Source organism: Sus scrofa, chromosome 17, assembly GCF_054392235.1.
Source record: "Sus scrofa isolate SSC_HxYL_T2T_F1_AM1 chromosome 17, Sscrofa_HxYL_maternal_Yorkshire_Landrace_v2.0, whole genome shotgun sequence".
In the NCBI taxonomy this organism is placed as follows: domain Eukaryota; kingdom Metazoa; phylum Chordata; class Mammalia; order Artiodactyla; family Suidae; genus Sus; species Sus scrofa.
The window spans coordinates 45,710,371-45,737,793 of record NC_139399.1 but is presented as its reverse complement, the minus strand read 5'-3'; the positions used below and the strand labels follow the sequence as shown (position 1 = coordinate 45,737,793).

Here is a 27,423-nt window from a genome sequence, read left to right as displayed (position 1 = left end):
ATTGTTAGAAATGCAACCAAATCCTGAATGTTAATCTTGTATCCTGCTACTTTGCTAAATTCTGTAGCTTAGATATTCCCAAATGCACTGCAGACCATGCCAGTTTTGTGTGACAAAATGGGAAAAATAAGGACATGGTAAGAAATTTATCATAATGCTAGATATATTCAAGTAAAAACATTGTGAGATTATGCTCTTCCTACACTTTTTTTTTTCTTTTTTTGCTATTTCTTTGGGCCGCTCCCACGGCCTATGGAGGTTCCCAGGCTAGGGGTCGAATCAGAGCTGTAGCCACCGGCCTACGCCAGGGCCACAGCAACGCGGGATCCGAGCCACGTCTGCAACCTACACCACAGCTCACGGCAATGCCAGATCGTTAACCCACTGAGCCAGGGCAGGGATCGAACCCGCAACCTTATGGTTCCTAGTCGGATTCGTTAACCACTGTGCCACGACGGGAACTCCCTCTTCCTACACTTTTTAATGTTGTAGTTGGTGGTAGTAAATGGCAGGGTTTGTTTGTTTGTTTTTTTCTCTTTTGGCTGCCCATGGCATATGGAGTTCCAGGGCCAGGGATCAGATCCAAGCCGCAGTTGTGACCTACACAGCAGCTGCTGCAACGCTGGTTCCTTAACCCACTGTGTCAAGTCATAGGATCTAATCTGCATCCCAGTGCTCCAGAGACATGTTTTTTTGTTTTTGTTTTTTCACGTTTTTACATGATGTTGACTCTTTTCCCAGATCAATTACATATTAAATAATATTGAGGTCAAGTTTAATCATCAAGACAGTAGAGCCACAGTCCAGGCACTTACCAGAGAACACATTAGCAAGTGCGCTAGTAATGCAAATACCTGGCAAAAGCATATCTGAGAGAAATTACTTTTAGACAGTTGCCTGAAAAATGTGCAGCTACATAATCAAGAATTTACCTCTGGATTAAACCAGTGGAGAGCGATTTCCTGGATAGCATCTTACTGGTCCTCTATAAAGTGGTAGGATGCTTTTGGCTTAGACTGAGAGTTGTCCCGTGAAGTGGCCTGATATTACCATCTCCTCGGGTCTCCAACAAAGCTTTTAGTAAAGGGTTTAATAGTTGTGTTACACAGCAGCCTCCTTGTGGGGCTCCTTCAGGGAAGTTTCTCTTTGGTCCTGGTACGAGGACCAGTTATAACTGTCTTGAGCAGTAGGCTTTGTTTTACAGACACCATGGCGACTGAGGTATAAATTAGGAGTTTGGGATTAACATATACATGCTGCTATATATAAAATAGATAATCAACAAAGACCTACTATATGGCACAGGGAACTCTCCTCAATATTCTGTAATAACCTATTATTGGAAAAAGAATCTGAAAAAACAATGGATATATGTATAACTAAATCACTTTGCTCTACACCTGAAACTAACACAACATTGTAAATCAGCTATACTCCAATATAAAATAAAAATTAAATTTAAAAAATAGACCCCATAAACAATGTAACTGATAGATTTCCTTCTAGGGTGGGTCTGCAAAGTTTAAAGCCATGTTTATGGCCTACTCATTACAAATATATAGTTTTTTTTTTAAAACAGGCTTTGTAAATTTGATTTTACTTATTTTTGAATAAGTAATTCAGCCACATGGTTTAAAAATCAGAGGTACAGAAGTCTATATGACTAAAAGACACCTTTTCACCATTTTCCTATACCACCCGTTTCTGTTCCCTGGAGGGAACAGTTTCCTATATCAGTTTCTTATGTATATATCATGCATTTATAAGCTTATACATTTTATAGGTTCTTGTGGCTCTATTTTATGTTTTTCTTATTCTTTTTTTACTCTCAAAATTAATTTTCCTGTTTTTTATTAATAATTATAAAGTAATACATGCTCATTGCTAAAGATTCAGAAACTGAAGATAAAAAAAGCCAAAGATCTTATGCAATCTTATCACCCAGAGATGGTCACTGTTAACTGTTTTGTTTATTTTTACTTGTTTAATGTTTATGTTTTATGCTTATTTTGAGGCATTTCTCATTGCATACATATTCATCCTCATATGATTTAAAGAGTGAATGCTGATCAATATTTAAAATAAAATTTGATCATATTTTACATGCATTTTCATTTAAGAGTGTTTCATGGGGGGGAGTTCCTGCTGCAGCATAGCGGGTAAAGATCAGGTGTTGTCTCTGTGGCAGCTCGGGTTTGATCCCCAGCCCAGTGCTGTGGGTTAAGGATCCAGTGTTGTTGCAGCTGTGGCACAGGCCGAAACTGCAGCACGAGTTCGATCCCTGGCCTGGGAACTTCCGCATGCCTTGGGTGCAGCCAAAAAAAAAAAAAAGGACTGTTCATGGTCATCTTTCCTTCAGTAAATATACAATTGACCCTTGAACAATGCAGTAGTTGGGGCACCAGCTGACCCTCTGTGCAGCTGAAAAGCCAAGTGTCATTTATAGTCAGCACTCCATATACACTCTTCCTCTGTACCCTTGGTTCCTCCATATCTGTGGTTCTGCATTTGAAGATTCAACCAACTGCAAATAGTGTACTACTGTAGTATTTACTATTGAAAAAAAATCCAGAGTTCCTGTCGTGGCACAGTGGTTAACGAATCCGACTAGGAACCATGAGGTTGCGGGTTCGATCCCTGGCCTTGCTCCGTGGGTTAACGATCCAGCGTTGCCGTGAGCTGTGGTGTAGGTTGCAGACGCGGCTCGGATCCCGCGTTGCTGTGGCCCTGGCGTAGGCCGGTGGCTACAGCTCTGATTCGACCCCTAGCCTGGGAACCTCCATATGCCGTGGGAGCGGCCCAAAGAAATAGCAAAAAGACAAAAAAAATTAAATAAATAAAGAAAAAAAATCCGAGTATAAGTAGACCTGTGCAGTTCAAATCTATGTTGTTTAAGGGTCAGCAGCGCATCTGTAATATATTTTGTAATTTTAACTCTTAATTTGGAAATGATTTTAGATTTTCAGAAAAGTTACAAAAATAGTACATAGAGTTTTAGTTTACCCTTCACTTGGCTCCTTCTACTCTTAACATCCTACATAACTATAGCACAATACCTAAAGCAGAGAATTAACATTGATACAATACTATTAACTAATCTACAGACCTACAGAATTTTTACCAGTTGTTCCACTAATGTCTTTCTTTTTGGTGCAATTATCTCATCTTGCGTTTAGTTATTATATATCTTTAGTCTCTCCCAGTCTGGGACATTTCCTCAGACTTAACATTTTTAAAGGGTTATTTTGTCTCTCAATTAGGGTTTGCTTGATACTTTCTCTTGATGAAATGGAAGTTGTGCTTTTTTGGCAAGGATACCACATTTTTTGGCGTAAGGACCACAGAAGTGTGTTTATCCTCATCTCAGTGAATCATGTCAGGATATACTTGAACACTGATAATATTAACTGGTCAGTATGTTACTAATGATGGTCACTTGAGCGAGACAGTGAATGCCAGGTTTATTCACATAAAATTACTATTTTTCCCTTTGCAAATATTCTGTTCCAGTCATATTTTTATTCACTAAATTCATTATCCATACTTAATGCTTTCATGATTATTACTGTATGTGTGTGTGATTCATTTACATAAATCCATTAATGGACACTGGAGGTTTTTTATTTATTTATTTATTTTGGCCACACCTGTGGCATATGGAAGTTCCCGGGCCAGGAATCAAATCAGAACTGCAGCTGGGGCCTCTGCTATAGCTATGGCAACACCAGATCTGAGCACACTCTTTGACCTATGTAGCAGTTTGTGGCAATGCCAGATCCTTAGGCCAGGGATCGAACCCACATCCTCAGACAATGTTGGGTCCTTAACCCCCTGAGCCACAGCAGAAATTCCAGAGACATTATTTTTAATTTTTTAGTACTCTGAGCCCAATAATGAACATTTTCTTTGGGCACTTTTCTAGTGATTTCCCTGGGATGAATTGCCCTAAGGACAACTATTTCTGGGCCAAAAGTCACACACTTAAAAAGTGTATGTGGCTCTGTAGAAAAGTTAATGTCACCCAAACAAGTAGCATGTGAAAGTGACTCCCCATTTTCCTACTCTGTGGACAACATTTCTCACAGCTTCTAATTTATCTTACTGTTTTTTTTGGAATGGGGCAGAATATATATAAACAAAACACTTTTTAGAGTGGGCGGAAGTTACAAGGAGATCCATGGTTGCTATTAGTTTGTAGTTTTCTCATAATAAGTGCTGCCCCACAATGGAAAGAGATACTCTGTATAGAAGAAATTTCACCATCATTGAAATCAAGACTTAAATTCACTTGCTAGGAATAAGGTACAGGGAATTAGACAAACTGTGAAGCCCTTCTTATTCCTGGGAGTATATAAAACTTTGGTTTATGGCCAGTCTGCATATGTCTCTAAAGTAAGAGTGAACTTGGATGTCTTACTTTTCAGTGGTTGAAGGCCTCTCACTGTTGGACTTGGGAGTGTCTCCGTATTCTGGAGCAGTATTTCATGAAGTAAGTGTTCTTGTTTTCTTTTCTGGGTACTAAGAGTAAATACTCACAGATACCAAGGCTAACTTCTGTTTCATACAAACATTTTAAAAGATCTGTTTTTGAAAATCATATTTCAAAACAGCCCTTTTTTTAGGTGTTTTCTACTTGAGAAGGCGGTTCCACACTTGTAGTGGAAATGATTCAGATTAAGCCTGTAGGAGTTACTGCTGTGGCTCAGTGAGTTAGGAATCTGACCACAGTGGCTCTGTTCACTGCAGGGGCGCAGGTTTGATCCCTGGCATGGCATAGTGGGTTAAAGGATCCAGTGCTGCTGTGTAGGTTGCAGCTGTGGCTCAGATTCAGTCCCTGGCCTGGGAAATTTCATATTCCTTGGATGTGGCCATAAAAAAGCCAGCAGTTGAGACATCTGTAGAAGCTACTATTTTTATTGGCAAATAAATTGTAAACAGTTCCCAGGTCATAAATAGGTCATATGCTAATTGGCGTGTAATTATTTCTTTGGAACATGTTTTCCCCTAAAAACTGTGACAGCAATGTTGGTTTCTTAGAAAGCCCACAAAAGCCTATTTAAACTCCCAAAATTAGTTCTTAAAGAATAGTAAAATCACTCTTAGGTCACCACCATCTCTTGTTTGGGTTACTGCAGCAGCGTCCTGACAGGTTTTTCTGCCTTCACTTTTGCTCTTTTACTTTTTATTCTGCAGTCAGTGGTCTTCCTAAAATGTGAATCTGATTTTGTTATTGTCCTGTTTGGTACCTTTGAATGCTCAGCACTGACCTCAGAATAAAATCCAAACACCTTAGGGTGCACACAAAGCCCTGTGGGCCCTGTTACCCCATCAACCACATATCTTTCCACTTTCCCCTTCCCATTTTTATTGGCCTTATCGTTTAGAATAGAAGTCTTCTAATTTGACAATTTAACCCCCAATTTTTACAGTTGTCTCCCTCATACCTACTTTGAGAGTAAATTTTTTGTTTTTATAATTTTTTTTTCTAACATTCAACTTGGTTCTCATGGAGATAACTCTTTTGCCTTCATGTTTCATTATCTTTGTATTACTACGTAATGGAACCACAATAACGAGAACTATTAGCAGAAACAGATTAGGATCTGTTTAGGAGACTCTTCATGAGCACACAGTTCAGATGTGCATGGGCATACACAACACAGCCCACTAGCTATGAGAGCTCCAGGGCTGTGGGCCTTGGGCAGTATGTTTTCTAGACAGAATAGGAACCCCTTGAGAGAGTTCTGACATACTCTCATTGTGTTGCAGCATCATATTCTCTCTTGCATATATGTCTTTGCTCATGCTATTATCTCCTTATAGAGGGCTATTCTTTCCTCTTTTTCTTTCTTTTTTTTTTTTTCTTTTTCTTTTTTGGCTACACCTGTTGGGATATGGAAGTTCCTGGGTGCCAGGGATCAAATCCAAGCCACTGTTGCCTACACCACAGCTGCAACAGTACCGGATCCTCAATCCACTGTGTTGGGCCAGGGATGGAACTTCTGCCTCAGCAGCAACCTGAGCCACTGCGGAGGCAATACCAGGTCCTTTACCTCCTGTGCCACAGTGGGAACTCCCATTCTTTCCTCTTTGTGTGGTTGACTCACTATTCAGATTTAGCTTAAGCTCTGCCTCCCGCAGGAAGCCAGCCCTCATCGCTTTAGACTAAATTAGGTGTTTTTTCCTGTATCTTCCAAAGTATCTTGTGCTTATCCTTTTTATGGCTCATACTCTTGAAATTGCCTCTGTACTTGTTTTGCCCACTGTGATATAGGCTCCTCAGAACATGTACTGGTGCCCTTTCATCACTTACTCCTAGTGGCTAGCTTTGCATCTGCATGTGTATGCCCTTCCCTTCCCTCTTTCCTCTAACAAAGATTTGTTAAGTTCATGTCAAATGCCAGCTACCTACTTGGTGCTAAAAACAAGACACAGTCCTTGGCCTTATGATACCTGTATTTCTGAGAGAAACAATTTAGTGAAAAAAAAAAAAAAAGAATTTTCAAAGCAGAGAATGTCATCAGGGATAAAGAAGGTCATTTCATGATGATAAAGGGGTCAATTCATCAAGAGGGCATAACAATCCTAATGTTTATACACCTAATAACAGAGTTTCAAAGTGCATGAAGACTGATAGAATTGCAAGGAAAAACAGACAAATCTCCAATTATAGTCTAAGATTTCAGTAGCCCTCTGTTAATGATTGATAAAACAAGCAGACAGAAAATCAACAAGGATATAGAAACCTTGAACAGCGTGCCAACCAACTTGACCATGTCATTGACATTTGCAGAACATTTTATCCAATAACAGCAAAACATGTAATCTTTTGTAAATGAGATTACTTTTTTTAAAAAATTGAAGTTTAGTTGATTTACTTAATGTGTTACTTTATGTGTTAGTTTCTGGCATATAGTGTTTTCAAGTGTTCAGGGAACATTTGCAAGATAGACCGTATTCTGAGCCATATAACAAGGCTCAACAAATTTAAAAGGATTGAAGTCATATAAATGATATTCTTTGGCCACAGTGGAATTAAGTAAAAAATTAATACCAGAAAGGTACCTGGAAAATCCCCAAATGATTAGAAACTAAATAACATATTCCTCAATAACTCCTGGATCAAAGAAGAAATCAGAAGGAAAATTAGTATTTTGAACTGAATGAAAAGGAAAAAACAACCTACCAAAATACGTGGGATGTTGGTAAAGCAGTACTTAGGGGAAATTTATAGTGTTCATTGCCTACTTTAAAAAAGAGGGGGGTTCCCTGAAGGTTCTTTGTGATGCGAACTCTGATTTACTGTCTTACCTTTCGCATATCAAGCTGCTTTGCACTGTGGCCAAAAAAAAAAAAAAAAAAAAAGAATTTTTTAAAATAAATAATTTAAAAGAGGAAATGTCTCAAATCATTAACCTCAGTTTCTACCTTAAGAAACTAGAAAAAGAAGATAAAGTAAGCAGAAAAAAAGAAATAATGAAGATCTGAGTGAAAAATGAAATAGAAAATAGAAAAACAATATTAAAAGTCACGGAAAAAACATTGGTTCTTTGGGATGAACAGTAAAATTGGTAAACATTTATGAATGGTGGATATGTTCACTATCTTGATTATGGTGATGGTTTCATGAGTATATACATAGGTCAAAACACACCAAGTTGTAAACTTTGCATATATATGCAGTTTATTGTACCAGCTACACCTCCACAAAGCTAAATTTTTTAAAAATGTGATTTCAGTTAAGAGGTAAATACATGTAGAAAAATAAAGTCAAATAAAAGGATAAAGAATGATGATCATGTGTGGCTGTTTTGGTGTGTTCGAGAAAGCACTCTGAGAAAGTGGAATTTGAATAAGAGAACTAAATGAAGCGAGCAAGCCATTGGTGGGCCTGATTTGGGAATGAGCTTGGCATTTGAGAGTTGCAGGAGGATGGCTGGCATTGTTAGGGCAGAATGAGCAAAGAGGAAAATAATAGAGATAAGTTGTAAGAAGTTAGGGGTCTGATTATGTAGGCCTTCAAAAAAAAAAAAAAAAAAAAGCTGTGCCTGCAGCATTCAGAAGTTCCCGGGTCAGGGATCTACCTGTGCTGTAACCGAGCCACAGCAGTGACAATGCGGGATCCTTAACTCACTGAGCCACAAGGGAACTCCTGTAGGACTTTTTATAGACATGGTTAGGAGTTTGGATTTCCTGTCCATCTACCTATGTATCTTTCCCCCCCAATTTTATTGAGATATAATTGATAGATAGCACTGTGTAAGTTTAAGGTGTACAGCATAATGATTTGACTTTTATATATCATGAAATGATGACCATAGGAAGATTAGTGAACTTCCATCATCCATAGATAGAACATTAAAGAAATAGAAAACATTTTTTTTTCTTTGTGATGCAAACTCTGGGTTTACTGTCTTAGCTTTCATATGTGATGTATAGCAGTGTTAATTATATTTATTATGTTGTACTTTACATCCTTAGGACTTATTTATCTTATAACTGGAAGTTTGTATCTTTTGACCATCTTCATCTAATTTCCCCTCCCTCTCGTGTAACCACAAATCTGATCTGTTTTTCTATGAGTTTGTTTTTGAATTATCATTGACCTGCTACACTAAGTTAGTATATTCAATGTTTCTATACATTTTTAGATGATCACCGTAATAAGTCTAGTTCTCATTTGTCACCATTCAAAGATATTGTATGACTACTGGTTATATTTCCCAGAGTGTACATTTCATACCTGTGACTCAATTTATTTTCTCATCTGAAAGTTTGTACCTCTTAATCTCCCTCACCTATTTCACTCCTCCTGCACCCTCTCCCCTTTAGCTATCTTTTAATATAATTGTTTTTAATGTCCAGAGTTTGTAATATGAGGACTAGAGCTTCTTCCCGGACTCAAATTTATAAATTCTCAGTTGGCTGGTGAAGCCACTTGGAATACTTCTTGTCTAATTTGGTTTCTAGGAAGACTTCATTCAAGCCCTTCATGGTTACTCAAGTGGAAATATGTCATTCATCTTCTCCAGCTCTTTCTCATATTCTTCAATCCGCACCTTTAAGAAAGAAAAAAACTCAGCACAGCACTCGTGCATCTTTTTCTTTAGTGTCCTCCTGGACAGTATATTTATGCTGTGTCACGAGAAACTTCAGGGCATTAAACTTCTTTTCAAAGTCGTCTGCCAAGGCCGCCTTCACCACACTGGCCTTGTAAGTGGAGTGCATAGTAGGTGGTTCTCAGGTAGGGTAGCCAATCTGGAGGTGAGGATCTTATTCTAGGATTTCAGGAAGTTAGCAGTGGCCTTTGGGTCTTAGAGTATGATCTCTTCAAAAGCTCTCCAGCCAATGACTTTTAGAGCAAGTTTTGTCCAGCCGTCTTGAGAGCCTTTACTGACTTGGTGGCCCACAACAGCAAGTGGATTTTTTTTTTTTTTGTCTTTTTGCTATTTCTTGGGCTGCTCCCGCGGCATATGGGGGTTCCCAGGCTGGGGGTCAAATCGGAGCTGTAGCCACTGGCCTACGCCAGAGCCACAGCAACGCGGGATCCGAGCCGCGTCTGCAACCTACACCACAGCTCACGGCAACGCCGGATCGTTAACCCACTGAGCAAGGGCAGGGACCGAACCCGCAACCTCATGGTTCCTAGTCGGATTCGTTAACCACTGCGCCACAACGGGAACTCCTGGATTTTATTTTTTATTGTGTTAGGAAGACACTGGACTTTTTTTTTTTTAATGGCCGTACCCGCAGCATATGGAAATTTCTGGGCCAGGGATTAATCCAAGCTGCAACTGTGACCTGTGCAGCAACTGCAGCAACACTGAATCCTTTAACCCACTGCATCAGGCCGGGGATCAAGCCCTCGCCTCAACAGCGACCTACGCCGCTGCAGTCAGATTCCTGCCACAGCAGGAACTCCAACATCATGGACTTTTAAACTAGGAGGGAAGGCAGTCATATTTATTTTACATTTAATAAGTATTGCTGTGGTGATGATCATTTTGTAATGTATAGAAATATCAAATCACTATGTTGTGCATCTGAAACTAACAGGGTTGTAGGTCAATTATACTTCTATTTAAAAAAAAAAAAAAAGAATGTACGGCTTTGGCCTTAGTTCAGAGTTGTACTGAAAAAGGTTAAGTTCTGGAGTTCCTACTGTGGCACAGCAGGTTAAGGATCCGGTGTTGTCTCTGTGGGAGCGTAGGTTTGATCCTCCTCTGGGGAATGGGTAAAGAATCTTATGTTGCTACAGCTGAGGTGTAGGTCACAGCTGCAGCTCAGATTTGACCCTTGGCCTGGGAACTTCCATGTGCCATGAGGGTGGCTAAAAGAGAAGGGGGAAAAAAAAGAAAAATAGTCCTAGAAGGTAAGGAAAAGCTTAGTATTCCTGCCACACTGGAACTGAGGTTCTCTTGGATTTGTAACCTTCTTTTCATTGAAAATAAACACTAAGATCTTTTCTAAGGTTTAAAAAAATCTGTAGTCTGGAGGGAAATTGACTCTAGGGGCAAGAGTTGAGAGCAGGGAAAATGACTAGGATGCTTATGTAATAGTCAAAGCAGGATGATCATGGCTTTAAACTAGGGTGGTTACAACAAAAATGGTGAAAAGTGATTAGAGTCTATAAATTCTAGTTATATTTTTAGAGGTAAACTTGTTTATAAGTTTGATGTGAGCTATGAAGGCAAGAGAGAATTTAAGGATACCATTCAAGATAGCGGTTTTTTGTCTGAGCAACTGAGTGAATGGTGGTGTTATTTAATGAGGAAGCAAGTTTTAGTTGGAGTGGGAAATAGAGTTCAGATTTCATCATGTTAAGTTTGACGTGCTTATTAGCTGTCCCAGTGTCAGGGTTGAGGCATTTGGCCATATAAATGTGAAACTCAAGAAGAGAGATCCAGGCTGGAGGTATAAAATTGGGATCTATCTGCCTATAAATGATATTTGAAAACATGGTACTGGATGTGATCACCTAGCATGATAACCAGCCTCCAAGATGGCCCCTGAAGGGAGTTCTCATCATGGCTCAGTGGTTAATGAACCCAACTAGCATCCATGAGGATGCAGGTTCGATCTCTGGCCTCGCTCAGAGGGTTAAGGATCCAGCATTACCATGAGCTGTGGTGTAGGTTGCAGACATGGCTTGGATCCTGCGTTGCTGTTACTGTGGTGTAGGTTGGCAGCTACATCTCTGATTCGACCCCCTAGCCTAGGCACCTCCCTATGCTGTGGGTGTGGCCCTAAAAAGACAAAAGACAAAAAAAAATAAAAAAGATGGCCCATGAAGATCTCCACTTCCTAGTATTTACCCTCATGAAGTCTTCTCTCACATGTGCCGGAGCTAGTCTGTGTGACCAATAGAATACAGCAGAAGTGATGGTATGTCACGTCCAAGATTAGGTTAGAAAAGACACTGCATCTTCCATTGTAAACTTTCTCTCTCTTGAAGCACGTGCTCTGGGGAAGCCCTGTCATGAACAACTTTAAGGAGCCTTCATGGTGAGGAATTGATAGCCAAGTAAACTTAGAAGCAAATATTTAACCTCTTTTACATATCGCAACCCCAGCAACAACTTGGCTGCAATCTTATAAGATACTCTGTGCCAGAACCACTCAGTGAAGCTGCTTCTGGATTCCTGACTCTTAGACACTGCATGAGATAATAAATGTGTATTGTTTTAAGCTATTAAGTTTTAGGATAATTTGTTACGCAGCAATAGATAACTAAGATACCTAGGGAGTGAATTTGCATAAAGAAGAATACCAGGGGAGTTCTCTGGTGGCTTAATGGTTAAGGATCCAGGATCCATCATTGTCACTGCTGTAGCTTGGGTTCAGTCTCCGGCCGGGGAACTTCCACAGGCCACAGGAGTGGCCAAAACAAACAAAAAACAATACCAGGACCTGGAGCACTCTAGTACATTGAGGTTAAGGTTGGGAAGGAGAAAAGAAACTAGCAAATAAAGCATAAAAGGAGGAAAATCAAGAGAATGTAGTTCATGGAAGCTAATGAAGAAAGTGCTTCAAGGAGGGAGTTAAAAACTATGTCAAATGCTTTTTCAAGGTTGAGAAAATTTTTATTGAAGATTGATGATTGATTTGCCAAAATTGAGATATTTGAACTTTGACAACAGCAATTTCAGTGGAGTATAGGGGCAAGAGACTAATTGAAATACATTGAGGGAAAGATGTGGAAAGGATACAGACAACCTTTTTGAGGAGTTTTTCTCTAAAGGAGGGCAGAGAAATGCTATGGTAGCTGGAGGGAGATGTCTAGTGAAGATTTTTAAAATATGAGGACCTGTTTAAAAAGAGGCAGAGAAATGATGAAAAGGATGTGGGTTCAATCCCTGGTGTTGCTCGGTGGGTTAAGGATCCTGTGTTGCTGTGGCTATGGTATAGGCTGGCAGCTGTAGCTCTGATTCAACTCCTAGCCTGGGAACTTCCATATGACACAGATGTGGCCCTAAAAAAGAGAGCTAGTGAGAGAAAACGAAGACCTGCATGTTTGAATGCTGATGAGAATAATTCAGTGGATAAAGAAATTGATGATGTAAGAAATGATAATCAAGTGAGCAGTGTCTTTGAGGAGGCAAGAAGGAATGGGATCCAGTTCACAGGTGAAGGATTTGGTTTTAGGAAGAAAGGAAGTTCATCTGTTGTTAGTAAGAGAACAGTAGAGAATATAGGTGTAGGTGCAGTAAACTGGTCCACTGGTAGTGGGAAAACAAGGTGGTGCTTTCCTCAGTGAATTCCGCATACCACAGACGTGACCGGAAGAAAAAGGAAATAAGATTTTCAGATTATGGGCTACAAGTGAGAGGTGGGGAAGGAAGTTGGAGGTTGAGCAGAGAGGAAAATGTGAAATAGTCCTTTCCGAAAAAAATGTCAAATGAATAAATGGGAGAGCTCTACCTAGCCAGTCAACCATCATTTAAAATGTTATTTCTCTGTGAAAGTGTATTCTTAGATAAAATGAGGGAGTCTGAAACAAATTCTTACTCCTCATCATGCATGCATGTGTGAGTGTGTGAAGGGGGAAGAGGTAGGGATTTCTAGCTATGAGGAGCATACTAACTCTCCCTTTAGAACTGTTAACCTTTAAGAAATCTGAATTAAGGGGCAAGAACTGTTGCTTCCCTGAACACAGTGAGGACAGCTTCAAACCCAGAGTCCCTTGCTCCTCATTTCTGAATATGGGTTAATTTGCTTGTAAGCTGGGATTCATAAAGCAAGAGGTACCTATATTTTAATGTAGTTTTGTTAAGTAATAAAGTACTATAAAGAAAATTATACGAAGCCAAGTGGGAAGAACACTTTTGGAGAGAAAATTCATTGCTTTGTATTGTTTCTTAATCTTTATCAGATTTTATTATCTACTTCTAAGGAAAGGTAAAAATATGTGAAAGTGGAGAAGAAAAATCTGCACAGGAGAGAAAAAAGGAATTTAGCAACCACAGGTTAGATTTTATGACTGCCTTCGACAAATGTTTCTGTTTTCTGTGTTTAGTCAAGTACTGATAAGAAAATTGTGAGTTTATCCATATATATATATACACACACACACACACACACACACACATACCCTACCCTGACTGATAGTGGTCACCTAAATGGAAATGAAGCATAAAAACAAATTGTATTCAGTGTGTGATTCTCTACAGTATGATATGCAGTTAAACTAACTACTGTTACATGTTAGTTCATTATGGAAATGAGCCCAATTGCTGATAAACTTTTGAGAACAGTTTGTTCTGTTATTTCTGAGACCTATGTAACGCCACTCTAAACTATCAGCGAAGCATTAAAACACGTTGAAAGCAGGCTAATGGTAATAAAAATATCTACTTCTTACAAAGATAAATGCAAAAAAGAATCCATTAGTAGATAGTTGTAAAAGTTTAATTCTTTTAGAACTTTGAAAGGCAAAGCTGATGCCCCTATTTTCAAAAAGAGGTAAAAAGTTATTTCAGGTAGCTAACATTTTGAGGTTTACTATATGCTAGACACTATGTTAAGTACTTTGTGAACATTACTCCTTAATTCTCCCAAGAATCCTGTGAAATAGGTCACTATACTTATTTTACAGCCGAGGAAACTAAGGCTGAGAGAGGAAAACAGCTTGCCCAAAGGTCCATAGGTGGAACCTGATTTTAAACGTGACTCTGAACCCAAAGCCATATTCTTTCTACCACACTAGCTTGTTCTAACTAAAAAAAGCCTGTCAGTGACCTTTACAGTATCACAGGACACATTTTTACACATGGTTGGGAGTTAGGAAGAGGTCCTTCCGAGTCACCATCAGGGTCTCACTAAAACCAAGTCATGCACTTTCCTTCTGCTTTGGGGAACTGGTGAGCTGGCTTGCAATAGCAGACCAACTATCCTTGCCTAGAACAACTACACTATCAGGAGGAATTAAAAAAAATATATGTTTGATGTCATTGGAAAGTACCAAGATAGCCAGGACTTGAGGGCCTAGTGCAAAAAGTGGAAAGTGCAAAAAGTGAAATTGACAGTCTGAACTGCTCTCTCCATGATGCATTTTTCCAACTTGTAAGTGGCACAAGCTGAGGGGGCAGAGAAGGAGAAGAGAAGTTGACTGGTAAGAGGCTATGGAGCTAACCAGAGCTCTTGGCAGTCTAACAGTGCTGGGGAAATACAGATTTGAGTGTACTTCCAACCAAAGTGGTAGGGGCTCTGTCAAAGGACTTGGCTTCTAGATCCGTCCTCTAAAGGACTGTGCTCAAAGAATAAGGGTAGATCATATATGGGCTGGTCTTAAAAAGACTGAATCCAGCTTCAAATTAGCTAAACCCCTAATTAGATTAAGGTGATACAATTCCATCTAATTACTTGCCAGAAGCTTAAAGATACCCTTTCTGGAAGAAAATTCAGAACCTCTACAATTTCTCTTGCACACTGTCCATCATTCCATTAAAAATTAAGAAGCATAGTAAAAGAAAAGTAGATACTAAAAACAGATTCACAGGTGATCTAGATATTGGAGTTATCAAAACTTGGACTTTAAAATGATCATGAGCAGTAATTAATATGTTCAAAAAATTAATATGTTTAAGATAGTTTAACCAGGAAACTGGAATATATAAAAATGATCAAATGGAAATTCTATTACTAGAAAACATAATAACAAGAATGCAGTAGGCAAGTGTGACAGCAGATTACACACAGCTAAAGAGAGGATTAGTGGTCTGGAAGATAGGTCTGTAGAAAATATCCAAACAGAAGCTTGGAGAGAAAAGGATAGAAAATAGGGGGGTAAAAGTGAGAGAGACCTATGAGATACAGTAAAAAAACATTTAACATACCTACAAATAGATTTTCAGAATGGAAAGAGATAAGATGAGGCAGAAACAATATTTGGGGAGATTATTAGCTGAAAAAATTTTAAACGTGTGAAATAATTCAAGAAACTCTTTAAACCCAACAAGGATAAATTTAAAGAAAAACATACATTAAAATAAAACTGCTCAAAGCCAAAGTAGATTAAAAACAGCCAAAAAGGGATAGTTCTCTTTAAAGAGAAATAAGATGGAAACTAACTTTTCAACAAAAATGGTGGAATCCAAAAGACAATAAAAAGATATCTTTACAGTGCTGAAAGAAAATATCTACTGACATAGTATTCTATACTAAGTGAAAATATCTCTCAGAAATGAAGGCAAAATAAAGATAGTTCCAAGCAAATAAAATTGATAGAATTTATTGCCAGCAGACTCACATTTTTAAAAATACAAAAAGGTAGAAGGTTTATGATCCTCAACATCATCATGGAATACAGGAAGGAAGAAATAGCAGTGGAAAAAGCAAATATATGGATGGATTAATCTAAATAAGTACTGACTGGGAGTTCCTGTCAGTAAATAAATAAATAATAAATAGTAACATATACGTACTAACAATAGTAATAATGTCTTGTAGGTTTAAAATATATGTAAAATTAAAGCTATAAAAACAATAGCATGGCTCAGTGGTTAAGGAACCCAACCAGGAATGATGAGGATGCGGGTTTGATCCCTGGCCTCACTCAGTGGGTTAAGGATCTGGCATTGCCGTGAGCTGTGGTGTAGTTTGCAGATGCAGCTCGATCCTGTGTTGTTGTGGCTGTGGTGTAGGCTGGCAGCTGTAGCTCTGATTTGACCCCTAGCCTAGAAACTTCCATATGCCACAGGTGTGGCCCTAAAAAGCAAAAAGAAAACAAAAACAAACAAACAATAACAGAAAAGTCTGGGAGTAGCTATATGGAGTGTGAAGTGGTGAAAGTAATCATTTATGTTATACTTTAATTAAGGTCAAAGACATGTGTCATAATCTGAAAAGTAACCACTAAAAGAACAGTAGCTAAATGTGTAGCTAATGGAGGGAAATGGAGTAATAAGAAAAATAGTGAAACAACCAAAAAAGAAGAAAAAATGCTATAGAGAAAGTGGGACAAATGGAAAATGAAATGGTAAGATGGTAAACTTAAACACATGTATCAGTAATTACGGTAAATGTAAATAGACTAAAATGCAGCTAAAAGATAATGATTGTCAGATTGGGTTTAAAAATAATTATATACTGCTTTTAAGAAACAAATATAAGGACATATAAAAAAGCAGAAAGTAAAAATGTAGCAAAAGCTCTTTTATGCAAACATTAGCCCAAAAATCTGATGTAGCTATATTAGTATTAGACAAAAACACTTTAAGACGAGAAACATTTCTAGAGGTCAAGAGGATTATTTTATAATGATAAAAAGATCAATTCACCCAGAAGATATAATTCTACATATATATTCATATAACAACATAGCTTCAAAATATATAAAGCAAAAATGACATGACTAAAGGAGAGACAAATACACAATCATAGAGCATGATTTTTAACATATTTTTTTTAGTCACCGATATGATAAACAGGCCAAAAAAATCAATAAGGATATAGCAGATTTGAACAAATCATTAACAGACAATCTAGATGTCATACATAGAATGTTATACCTGTAAATGTTAGTGTGCACGTTCTTTTCAAGTGTGCATGGAGTACTTACCAAAACTGACCATATAATGGACCACAGAGCCAGTCATGACACATTTTAAATAACTGAAATCACACACAGTATTGTCTGTTATCACAGTAATAAATACATTACAAAAATATAAAAAGAAAACTTACAAATAATTGGAAGGTAAACACTTTAGTCTCAAAGAAGAAATCTCTGTGGAAATTATAGTATTTTGAACTGAGTGATACTGAAAAAACAACATATCAATTAGTATGATGCAGCTCTGGCCATACTCAAAGGAAAATTTACTGCTTTAAGTAAATACGCAGTTGACCCTTGAACAACACAGATTTGAACTGTGCAGTTACACTTATATGCATTTTTTTTTCAATAAATATATCCTGTAGTACTACACAATCTAAGGTTGGTTGAATTCAAGGATGCAGAACCATGGATATGGAGGGCCAACTGTAAATTTATATTCAGATTTTTAACTGTGTGGAAGGTCACCACTAACTCCCATATCGTTTGAGGGTCAACTGTGTTAGGGACGAAGAAAGTCTGAAAATCAGTGATCTAGGTATCATTAGAAAAAAATAAAGCAATTATCCCCAGAAACAGTGGAAGAATTGTATATTGTAACGTTTAGAAATGAATGAAGTAGGAGTTCCCATCATGGTTCGGTGGGTAATGAACCCAACTAGGAACTGTTAGGATGCGTGTTCAATCCCTGGCCTCACTCAGTGGGTGAAGGATTCAGCGTTGCCGTGAGCTGTGGTGTAGGTTGCAGACGTGGCTCAGATCTCACGTTGCTGAGGCTGTGTTGTAGCCCGGCAGCTGTAGCTCCAATTGGACCCCTAGCCTGGGAACCTCCATATGCCACAGATGCAGCCCTAAAAAGCAAAATAAATAAATAAATAAAATAAAAAATAGATACCGTAATAAAAATAATTTAAAAAAATAAATTAATGAAGTAGAAAAGAAAAGTGTAATAATCTGCAGTTCCCTTGTGGCCTAATGGATTAAGGATCTGGCATCACTTCTGTGGTGCAGGTTTTACCCCTGGCCCAGGAACTTTTGCTCTGCCATGGTGGAGCCAAAAAAAAAGTTAAATAATCAGTAAAGCCCAAAGTTGGTACTTGAAAGACTAATACAATTAAGAAAAATCTCCGACAAAATTTGTCAAGATAAAACAGAGAAGTTGCACGTTACCAATATTGTGAATGAAAAGGGAACATCACTGTACTTCCTATAGGCACCAACAAATAAAATATTATGAACAACTTCATGCCAAAATTTTGAGAACTTATATGAAATGGACAAATTCCGAGAAAACCATAACTTAATAAACTGGCAAAGAAAAAGTAGCAAATCTGAATAGTGTTTTATCTGGAAAAAAATTGAGTCTGTAATTTAAAAATCTTCTCTCAAAGAAAACTCAGGTTGAAATGGCTTCACAGTTAATTTTAAGGTTGTTTTGTTTTGTTTTGTTTTTCAGTCTTTTTAGGGCCGTACCCATGGCATATGGAGGTTTCTAGACTAGGGGTCCAATCAGAGCTGTAGCCAATGGCCTCCCCCACAGCCACAGCAACCTCGGGATCCGAGCCAAATTTGTTACCTACACCACAGCTCATGGCAACAACGGATCCTTTAACCCACTAAGCCAGGCTAGGGATTGAACCCGTGTCCTCATGGATGCTATTTGGGTTCGTTAACCGCTGAGTTACAACTGAAACTCCCTAATTTTTCCAATTTTTGAGGAGGAAATAACACTAATATTATAAAGCATTTCAGAGAGGAGTTCCTGCTGTGGCACAGTGGGTTAAGAATCTGACTGCAGGAGTTCCCGTCGTGGCCCAGTGGTTAACGAATCCGACTAGGAACCATGAGGTTGCGGGTTCAATCCCTGCCCCTTGCTCAGTGGGTTAACGATCCAGTGTTGCTGTGAGCGGTGGTGTAGGTTGCAGCCGCAACTCGGATCCCGCGTTGCTGTGGCTCTGGCATAGGCTGGCAGCTACGGCTCAGATTCAACCCCTAACCTGGGAACCTCCATGTGCCTCGGGAGCGGCCCAAGAAATGGCAAAAAGACGGAAAAAAAAAAAAAAAAAAAAAAAGAATCTGACTGCAGCTGCTCAAATTGCTGGAGTTGCTGCAGAGGCACAGGTTCAATCCCCAGTCCAGTGCAGTTGGTTAAAGGATCCAGATTCAGTTTGCTGCAACTATGGCCTAGGCCGCAGCTGTGGTTCAGATTCAGTCCTTGGCCTGAGAACTTCCATATGCCACAGGTGCAGCCATAAAAATTAAACAAAACAAAACATCTCAGAGAACAGAAGCAGCGAAGGCATTTTCCATTTTATGAGTTCAGCAATCTTGGTCCACTATGGTGTTTCCCTTACCTATTATACATGTCTTAGAACTAAAATTCACCTCATACCTTTACTGTATTAATAGTTCTTCAACACATATATTAGATTTTGTTTATTCTCTTTACTCAATTCAGCAGATAGTCCCAGGGGCACAAAATGATGCAGTGAGACTAAATAATTCTCCCTCATAGGTATGCTGGCAAACTAGCATTGAACTATCCTGAGAAAGAAAGACTTTTGTTGAGAGAATAGCCTCCTCCTCATCCCCTACTCTGGAAACTGATAATAGTAAAATTTAACTTTGTTTTTCTCCTACAGACTCCATTAATAATATACCTCTTTCATTTCCTGATTGACTATGCTGAATTGGTATTTATGGTAAGTAACCTTCCACATAAAATCAATATATTCATATTTTTAATTTTATGTTCTTTTATCTTCTGATTTTTAAGACAAAAATCTATTTTGGGAGCTCAAGTGTTTCTCAGAACATAAAAGTGAAAAGCTGTCTTAAATATGAATTCATGGAACTGATAGTATTATGGATGTGTGAGGAGTAGTCTCTGACATCTGGCCAGTTCCTTATACTTTCAAATTTTGATTTCTGGTCTACGTAGTCTTGAATTTCTAGCTTCAAGATTCCATGATTGGCCCTAATTATGGTGCCAGTGTAGAGGGCATCCTGAATTTCCTTAGCGTTTTACAAAGCGATTCTGTGAAGAGGATGTAGACCAGATGAGATTTTCAGGGCAAGAACCTTCAAAATTGAGACAATGGGGCTATGTTTTGTGAGTGTAGTAATTTGAAACACTTGCCTAGGGTTGAAAATCCGAGTCAAGTAGGAGTTCCACTGAGGTCTTCCTTAATAATTATAACAGCTGTGGCTTTGGACTTACTATGTGCTAAGCACTTGACCTGTATCAGGCCTACAGAGCAGAAGGTGATTATGCTCATTTTAGAGAAAATGTAAGTAAGTTGCAATTGCAGAGCATATGTGGGACATCAAACTGTTGTAAACCTAGATGGATCCTAATCCTCAGGCTTTTCTGGTCAGACCTCCCTGAAAAGGCTTTTGTAATCAAAGTGAGGGTTGAGGTTCTGCTTGACTGTAAGATTTCAGTACTTGATAATCTACCACCATCCAAAAAGGCTCTGGCAGCATTCCATTACTTGTACACTGATTGGGTTCATTTCCTCTTATTTCTCTTTCTCGTGACAGATAACCGACGCACTCACTGCCATTGCCTTGTATTTTGCAATCCAAGACTTCAATAAAGTTGTGGTGAGTAGTCCATGAGTGGGGCAAAACCAGTGGAATTCAGTAGCCTGCTGGTCTCTGTTATTACAAAGAATCCGAGGTCATGTACTTACGGATCAATTGTTTTAAAATCCTAAGAAGTGAGGGTGAAGCTTCTGGTTTTTTCAGCCATCCTGGAATGACCAAACCCAAACCAACAAGATAGTTTTACTGATAGATATAGAAAGGTCAGCTTAATCTTATATGGCTTAATACTCACCCAAGCTTAGACTTTCTAGAGCTAAAGAAGTTGAACTACAGTTTTGTTTGTTTGTTTGTTTGCTTTTTAATGGTATCATGTTCAGCATATGGAAGTTCCCAGGCTAGGGGTCAGATTGGAGCTACAGCTGCCGGCCTATGCCACAGCCACAGCAATGTAGGATCCAAGCCACATCTGTGACCTGTACCACAGCTGGCAGCAACGCCAGGTACTTAACCCACCAAGCGAGGCCAGGGATCGAACCTGCATCCTCATAGATACTAGTCAGGTTCATTACCACTGAACCACAATGGGAACTCCTGAACTACAGTTATATTAATGAAGAGTCTTAAAAATCTTTTATTTCTTTCACCAGTTTTTCTTTCCAAAGGAAAACAAATAGAGCTTTTAACTCACTGTTATGCCCATGCAAGATAAAACTAGATTCCCAATGTAGTTTCTGATTCCCTGCAGGGATCAATCTAAATTGGAAATTTTAACATGTATTATTAACTGTCTGTTGAAAATATTGATGGTAAATTTCGTCTTAATCCATATGTAATAACCAAGGAGAATTGTGTACTAGGACCATTCTCATTTTCCTGGGTTCTGAGAGAATTAACAGATTAACCATGTGTACTCTCTGTGTAGTTATTTTAAAAATTGGCTGCAGTCCTCTTTGATTGGCTGGGAGCCACTGAGAGGATTTAGGCAAGGGTGAGTGAAGGCTGCACCCCATTAGTGTTTTCTGTCTGCGGTTCATTTTCACTTCTATTACCAAGTAATAGAACCAGAATTAGCAGTCTGCCTTTCAGTGCACTGGTCATCAATAACATAAAATTGGTGAATTCTAGAATTTTAGACCTCAAAAGAGATTTTTTAAACTATCTAGACTGAGGGTTCTTAGCTTAGGGTCCGTTTATAGGGCTCAATAGGTTTATAAAGCCCTTAAAATAGTGTGAAAGATTGTGTATGTTTGCACATATGTCATTTTTCTAAGTCCATAGTTGTTATCAGTGCTCAAAGAGTCCCTGAATCCCCCCTTAAATTCCTTGGCCCAGAAATGGCAAAGAAAGAAAGAGAGAGAGAAAAAAAGAAGGAAGGAGGGAGGAAAGAAGGAAGGAAGAAAGGAAGGAGGAAAGTCAAACTGATAGGAATAGGGTATATTGGTGGTTGCCAGGGGCTGGTGGTGGGAAAATGGGGAAATGTTGGTCAAAGGATACAAACTTCTAGTTATGAGATGATTAAGTTCTAAAGATCTTATATTTAACATAGTCACTTTCAAGTATTATCTTAAATACTCTCAGTGTGCGCGCACACACACACACGTAATTATATGAGGTGATGGATGTGTTAACTAACCTTACTGTGGTAACCATTTTGCAATATGTATGTATAGCCAATCATCATGTACACCTTAAATTCATACAATGTTATATGTCAGTTAAATTTCAAGAAAGCTGGAAAAGAGAAGAAAAGAAAATTTTAGGGGCTGAAGTGAAATTCTTTAGCAGGGTTCCCTGGAAGGCCAGAGATGAAATAACGAGGGATGAGATTCATAAGCAGAGGAATTCAGAGATAAAATAGCAGTGGTTATTTTCTTCTCTCAAGATAGATAGCTATATGCTAAAATATTTACAGGTGAAGGGTCATGGTATCTGCAATTTATTTTCAAGTGGTTCCAGAAAAAAAAAAAATTGTGTGTGTGTGTGTAGATAAAGGAAATGTGACAAAATGTTAGCAATTGGTGGATCTTGGTGTTGTATTAAATTCTTTCAGCTATTCTCTAGTTTGAAAGTTTTTAGTAAAAAAACACTAGAGAGGAGTTCCCGTCGTGGCGCAGTGGTTAACGAATCCGACTAGGAACCATGAGGTTGCGGGTTCGGTTCCTGCCCTTGCTCAGTGGGTTAACGATCTGGCATTGCCGTGAGCTGTGGTGTAGGTTGCAGACGCGGCTCGGATCCCGCGTTGCTGTGGCTCTGGCGTAGGCCGGTGGCTACGGCTCAGATTCGACCCCTAACCTGGGAATCTCCATATGCCGCTGGAGCGGCCCAAAAAATAGCAAAAAGACAAAAAAAACAACAACAACAACAAAAAAAAAACACTAGAGAAAAAAATAGATCCGTATCTATAGCCACCTGTGTGTGTGTGTGTGTGTGTGTGTGTGTGTGTGTGTGTGTGTGTGTGTGTAGTATGTATGTGATATATATATGAATGTCTAAGGAAGGGTTGGTAGCTTTCATTTAAGAACACAATCAACCATGTCTTTCAACCAAAATATAAAACTGAAATATATTTTAATGAGCACTGATTGGAGATGCTAACATTACATGTTTTCCTATTTTTTTCCTGATCAACTATCATATACTTTTTTTTGCCTTTTAGGGCTGCCCCTGTGGTGTATAGAAGTTCCCAAGCTAGGGGTCAAATTGGAGCTGCACCTGCCAGCCTACGCCACAGGCACAGCAATGTCGGATCTGAGCCGAATCTTTGACCTATACCATGGCTCATGGCAACACCGGATCCTTAACCCACTGAACAAGGCCAAGGATTGAACCCACATCCTCCTGGATACTAGTCGGGTTTTTAACCTGTCACAACGGAAACTTCTATATACTTTAGTTAAAACAATTTTTAATGGGAGAAGAAGCTTATGGGGAAGTAATGAAACTAGGTTTCGTAGAGTTTCCTATCACGGCTTCAATGCGAATAAAAGAGATATTTTTAATTTAAAGCACCAATAATTTTCATTCATTTCTTAGTTATTTCTGGCTTTATTTTATTTTATTTTTCCTTCATGTTATGGTCGCACCTGTGGCATATGGAAGAAAGTTCCCGGGCCAGGGATTGAATCTGAGCCACATCTGTGGTTTGTGCTGCCACTGCAGCAGTGCTGGGCCCTTTAATCCACTGCACTGGGCCATGGATCAAAGCCACATCTCCACAGCAGCCTGAGCCGCTGCAGGTGGATTCTTAACCTACTGTACCATGGTGGGAACTCTAATTTCTGACTTTATATAGACCATATAGAAATCTTTTTTTTCCCCTTGGGTGATTTAAAGAGGGAGAAAGAAAACCAAATGAGCTACTGTCAATACCCTAGTTTTTAGCACACCAAGACAGGGTGTGCTACTGTTATCACCAAGACCAGATAAAATTTAAACTAGTTTTGTTTATTCATCTTCAGAATTCAGCCTACTAGAATATTAAATTTCTTGGTCAGAATAAGAGTTTAATTTACTCTGTGTCAAAAAGTATTCTAAATGGCAAATTTTAATGATACTAACACACTGTTACTGATTTGGGTAGAATATCAGCATATCTTCCTCCAAATCTTTCCCACTTTTTCTCAGTGGGCCCATAGCAGGTAGTCTGGAAATGTTTTCATCTTGCTGGGATTTGAGACCTTTTATCTCTAGTAATAAAGCTGTGTCTACACCCAAATGCATCCTGGGAAACTGGTGCAGAGAAGGAAGACTCTCCATCTCCACCCCTATCTGGAACTTTTAGCACATAGAATATGAATGCTGATTCTCATGACATTTTGCATTTACGTCATTTGACAAGAACAAAGTTAGTCTAGTCTGTCCTTTGCTGAGACTGTACTTATTTGGAACTCAGAATTTATGTTAGAATGCTGCAGGTGGTTTGATAGGGAGTGATAAAAACCTGTATCCCCTTAATATGCCTAGAGGGTTGTGAGTTTGGAGGATAGGTTCTGAAATTGTTCTGTGCTGAGCCTGAGAGGTGGAGATGCAGTGGGGGGGTGGGGGGCAGTACTTACTCCTTTCCCCCTCCCCCCACCATAAGTTTTAAGGATGCAAAGGGTATAGACACAGCTTTAGTGACCAGAAAGAACTTTTTACTTGGAGTGGGGGAATTATGTCCTTGCAAAACCAAACCCTGCAAGAGACAAGGAAAGGGCTGCATGGGGTAGGGGGTAAAAGAGAAGGAAAACTCCACCCCAGAGATTTTTTTAAAATTCAGAAGTTTCTGCTACAAATATACATGTAGAAAAGCTGATTAATGATCACAAAGAACACATCCAGGTAATTACTTTTTAGGTCACTTTTCACCTCCTTTGATAGATTGAAATTTCATCATTGTCATGGCTGCTAGATATATCTAAAAATACTTATTTTTGAATTTTAAGTTGTACTCCTTAACCTCATTTATCATTATACTTCTAATATTTTCTTGGTGTGTGTGTGATTTTCCTTAGATTTTTTTAGCCACTTTCCTGTCTCTTAACTGGTTGCATGGGGATTTTTTAAAGGGATTTTGTCGTGTTTGGGGGATCTGAGTCAATATTGAGCCCATGAGGCCGGGCATAATAGCAGTTTTGGTGAGATTGAGGAAGATAAAAAGAGAGGTAGCAGAGAAAGTGGGGACTGCTGACCTGACTGCCCTTCTCTTGAGGAGACTCCGTTCACAAAATCTTTCTGTTTTTAAAGTATTTTGGATGATTGGGGTTAGAAGGAAGTGCTCCTCTTTCCTTGTTGTCACCTTTGCCGGGTAAACACATCCCTCCTCAGCATCTTCCATCTCTAACTGTAGTCTGCTGGCCGCCTTCCAGCCTGGGGAATGGGCCTGCATTCCCACCTGTCTTTCTGGCTGCTCCTGGGTGAACTCCCTGTTTCCTTTCTACAGCCGCCTTTGTGGAGCTCACACCTTCCAGCTGGCCTTCTTTTGGCAGTAGAACTCCAGAACCCTTAGCTGGTGGGTCCTCTGTCCTTCCACCACTGCTGCAGCTGTCCTCATTAATGCTTTGTTTGCTGAGCCAGCCCCCTTCTCTCTGATAAAAGCACCTTAGTTTATATTTTTCCCTTTTAATTAAATAACCCCTGCTCTAAAGGGCAGCATAAATTTTACTGGTAATCCCCAGCACTTAACTTGGACTCCTAGAGATGACTTTTTTTTTTTGTCTTTTTGCCTTTTCTAGGGCTGCTCCCTTGGCATATGGAGGTTCCCAGGCTAGGGGTGTAATTGGAGCTGTAGCCATGGCCTACACCACAGCCACAGCAACACGGGATCCGAGCCGCGTCTGTGACCTGCACCACAGCTCCGGCAACTCCGGATCTCTAACCCACTGAGCAAGGCCAGGGATCGAACCCCCAACCTCATCATTCCTAGTCAGATTTGTTAACCACTGTGCCACAACGGGAACTCCTCCTAGAGATGTTTAAAGAGAAGCTTTTGAAATTTGTTCAGGTTTTCTGATTAAGCCTCTACCTAAACCTATGGAAGAAATCTGAGGTTACCTGTATTCCTGTGATGACCCCCTGGATTTTCTTTTGAACTGAAATATAGCTCTTTAAAATTTGTTTTTAATTTTAAATTTTAAAAAATTATGAAATATCTAAGACCTATAAAAACATATAGAGAATAATACATATTGAGTCTATTTCAGCTTAAAAAAAAAATAGAACATTTTGCATATAGTTACTTCTTTCTGATATTTTCATCTGATGATACTTTCATCTCTCACCAGTTACCACTATTAGAATTTAGGGTTTATCATTCCCACACATGGCCTTACCTTTTGCTGTATTTGTAAATATCCCTAAATAACATATAGTAGTATTTTGCATGTTTTTAACTTTATGTAAATTGTGTGATACAGTGTATATTCTGTTGCCATCTGTGTTTTTCACCATTAAGTCTTTAATCACATACTACTTTGGCTTCTCTGAATTACTCTGTTTTATAATGGGTTGTCACATTGATTTTATATTCTCTAAGCTCCTTAAATCAGCAGGGCTACCCATTTTGGGTTCAGAGTTTGTTTCCTTCTGTAGTCTGACCCATGTTTGCTCATAGGGTGGCCTGCCTTTTTTTTCCTTCTGCAGCATATCCATGAACTTGTTGGGGCACACATGGGGAAGGCCAGAGCTTTCCACCCTCATCTCACTCCCTCTTAACTCTTCACTCCAGCTGCCCAGCCACACCTAGCCCTCTTCCCTCTTCTCTTCATTGTGGTCATTCTCCACTTCCTCAGAGGAAGTGAACAACTTTAAACAGGAGAGCTTGGACACTGTGACATTCAGGGAATCATTCCACTTTGCATGAAAATATTTGACTTTGCTGATGGAACGTTGGAGTCCTTGGACCACTGATGCTAACTCCTCAAAATGGCTGAAAACTTTGCCATTCAGTCATTTATTTAGCCATTCAGCAGATAGTTAATGTTTACTCACTGTGCCAGATATTGGCAAATAACATGATCCCTGGCCTCATGGAATTTATAGTATCGTGAAGGAGAAAGCTATTAGTCAGTCACATAAATTTAAAAGTTTTAGTGTAAATAGTACTATGAAAAAATGCATATAGTAGGGAGATTTTTACAGCTTTCTGAGGAAGTGATGATTTAATTGAGGTCTACCTAGGGAGTTAACTAAAGAAAGAGAAAAAGAGGTGGTTCCAGGTTAAATGCAAAGGTCTTAAAATTAAAAAAAAATTTTTTTTAATTAAAAAAATAAAAATTAAAAATTAAAAAAATTAAAATAAACAAAGGCCTGAGAGCAGGAGGGGTGTGGCACACTCATGG

General features: G+C 38.9%; 1 protein-coding gene and 1 pseudogene across 5 annotated transcripts in view; one reads left to right on the top strand and one right to left on the bottom strand.

The window, feature by feature from the left end:
- Positions 1-27,423, top strand: part of PIGU (phosphatidylinositol glycan anchor biosynthesis class U) — a 121,405-nt gene that overhangs the window by 18,928 nt on the left and 75,054 nt on the right. For 3 of the 5 annotated variants that reach the window (XR_014831727.1, XR_014831728.1, NM_001185136.1), the window contains 3 exon segments: positions 4,425-4,489; positions 19,699-19,758; positions 20,600-20,662. Coding sequence is in view for 3 of the 5 variants with exons in the window: in NM_001185136.1 (NP_001172065.1) it covers positions 4,425-4,489; positions 19,699-19,758; positions 20,600-20,662 (188 nt within the window). In the remaining 2 variants the exon portion in view is untranslated. 5 annotated transcript variants of the gene reach the window in all.
- LOC102160747 (ATP synthase peripheral stalk subunit d, mitochondrial pseudogene) lies at positions 8,908-17,096 on the bottom strand (annotated as a pseudogene).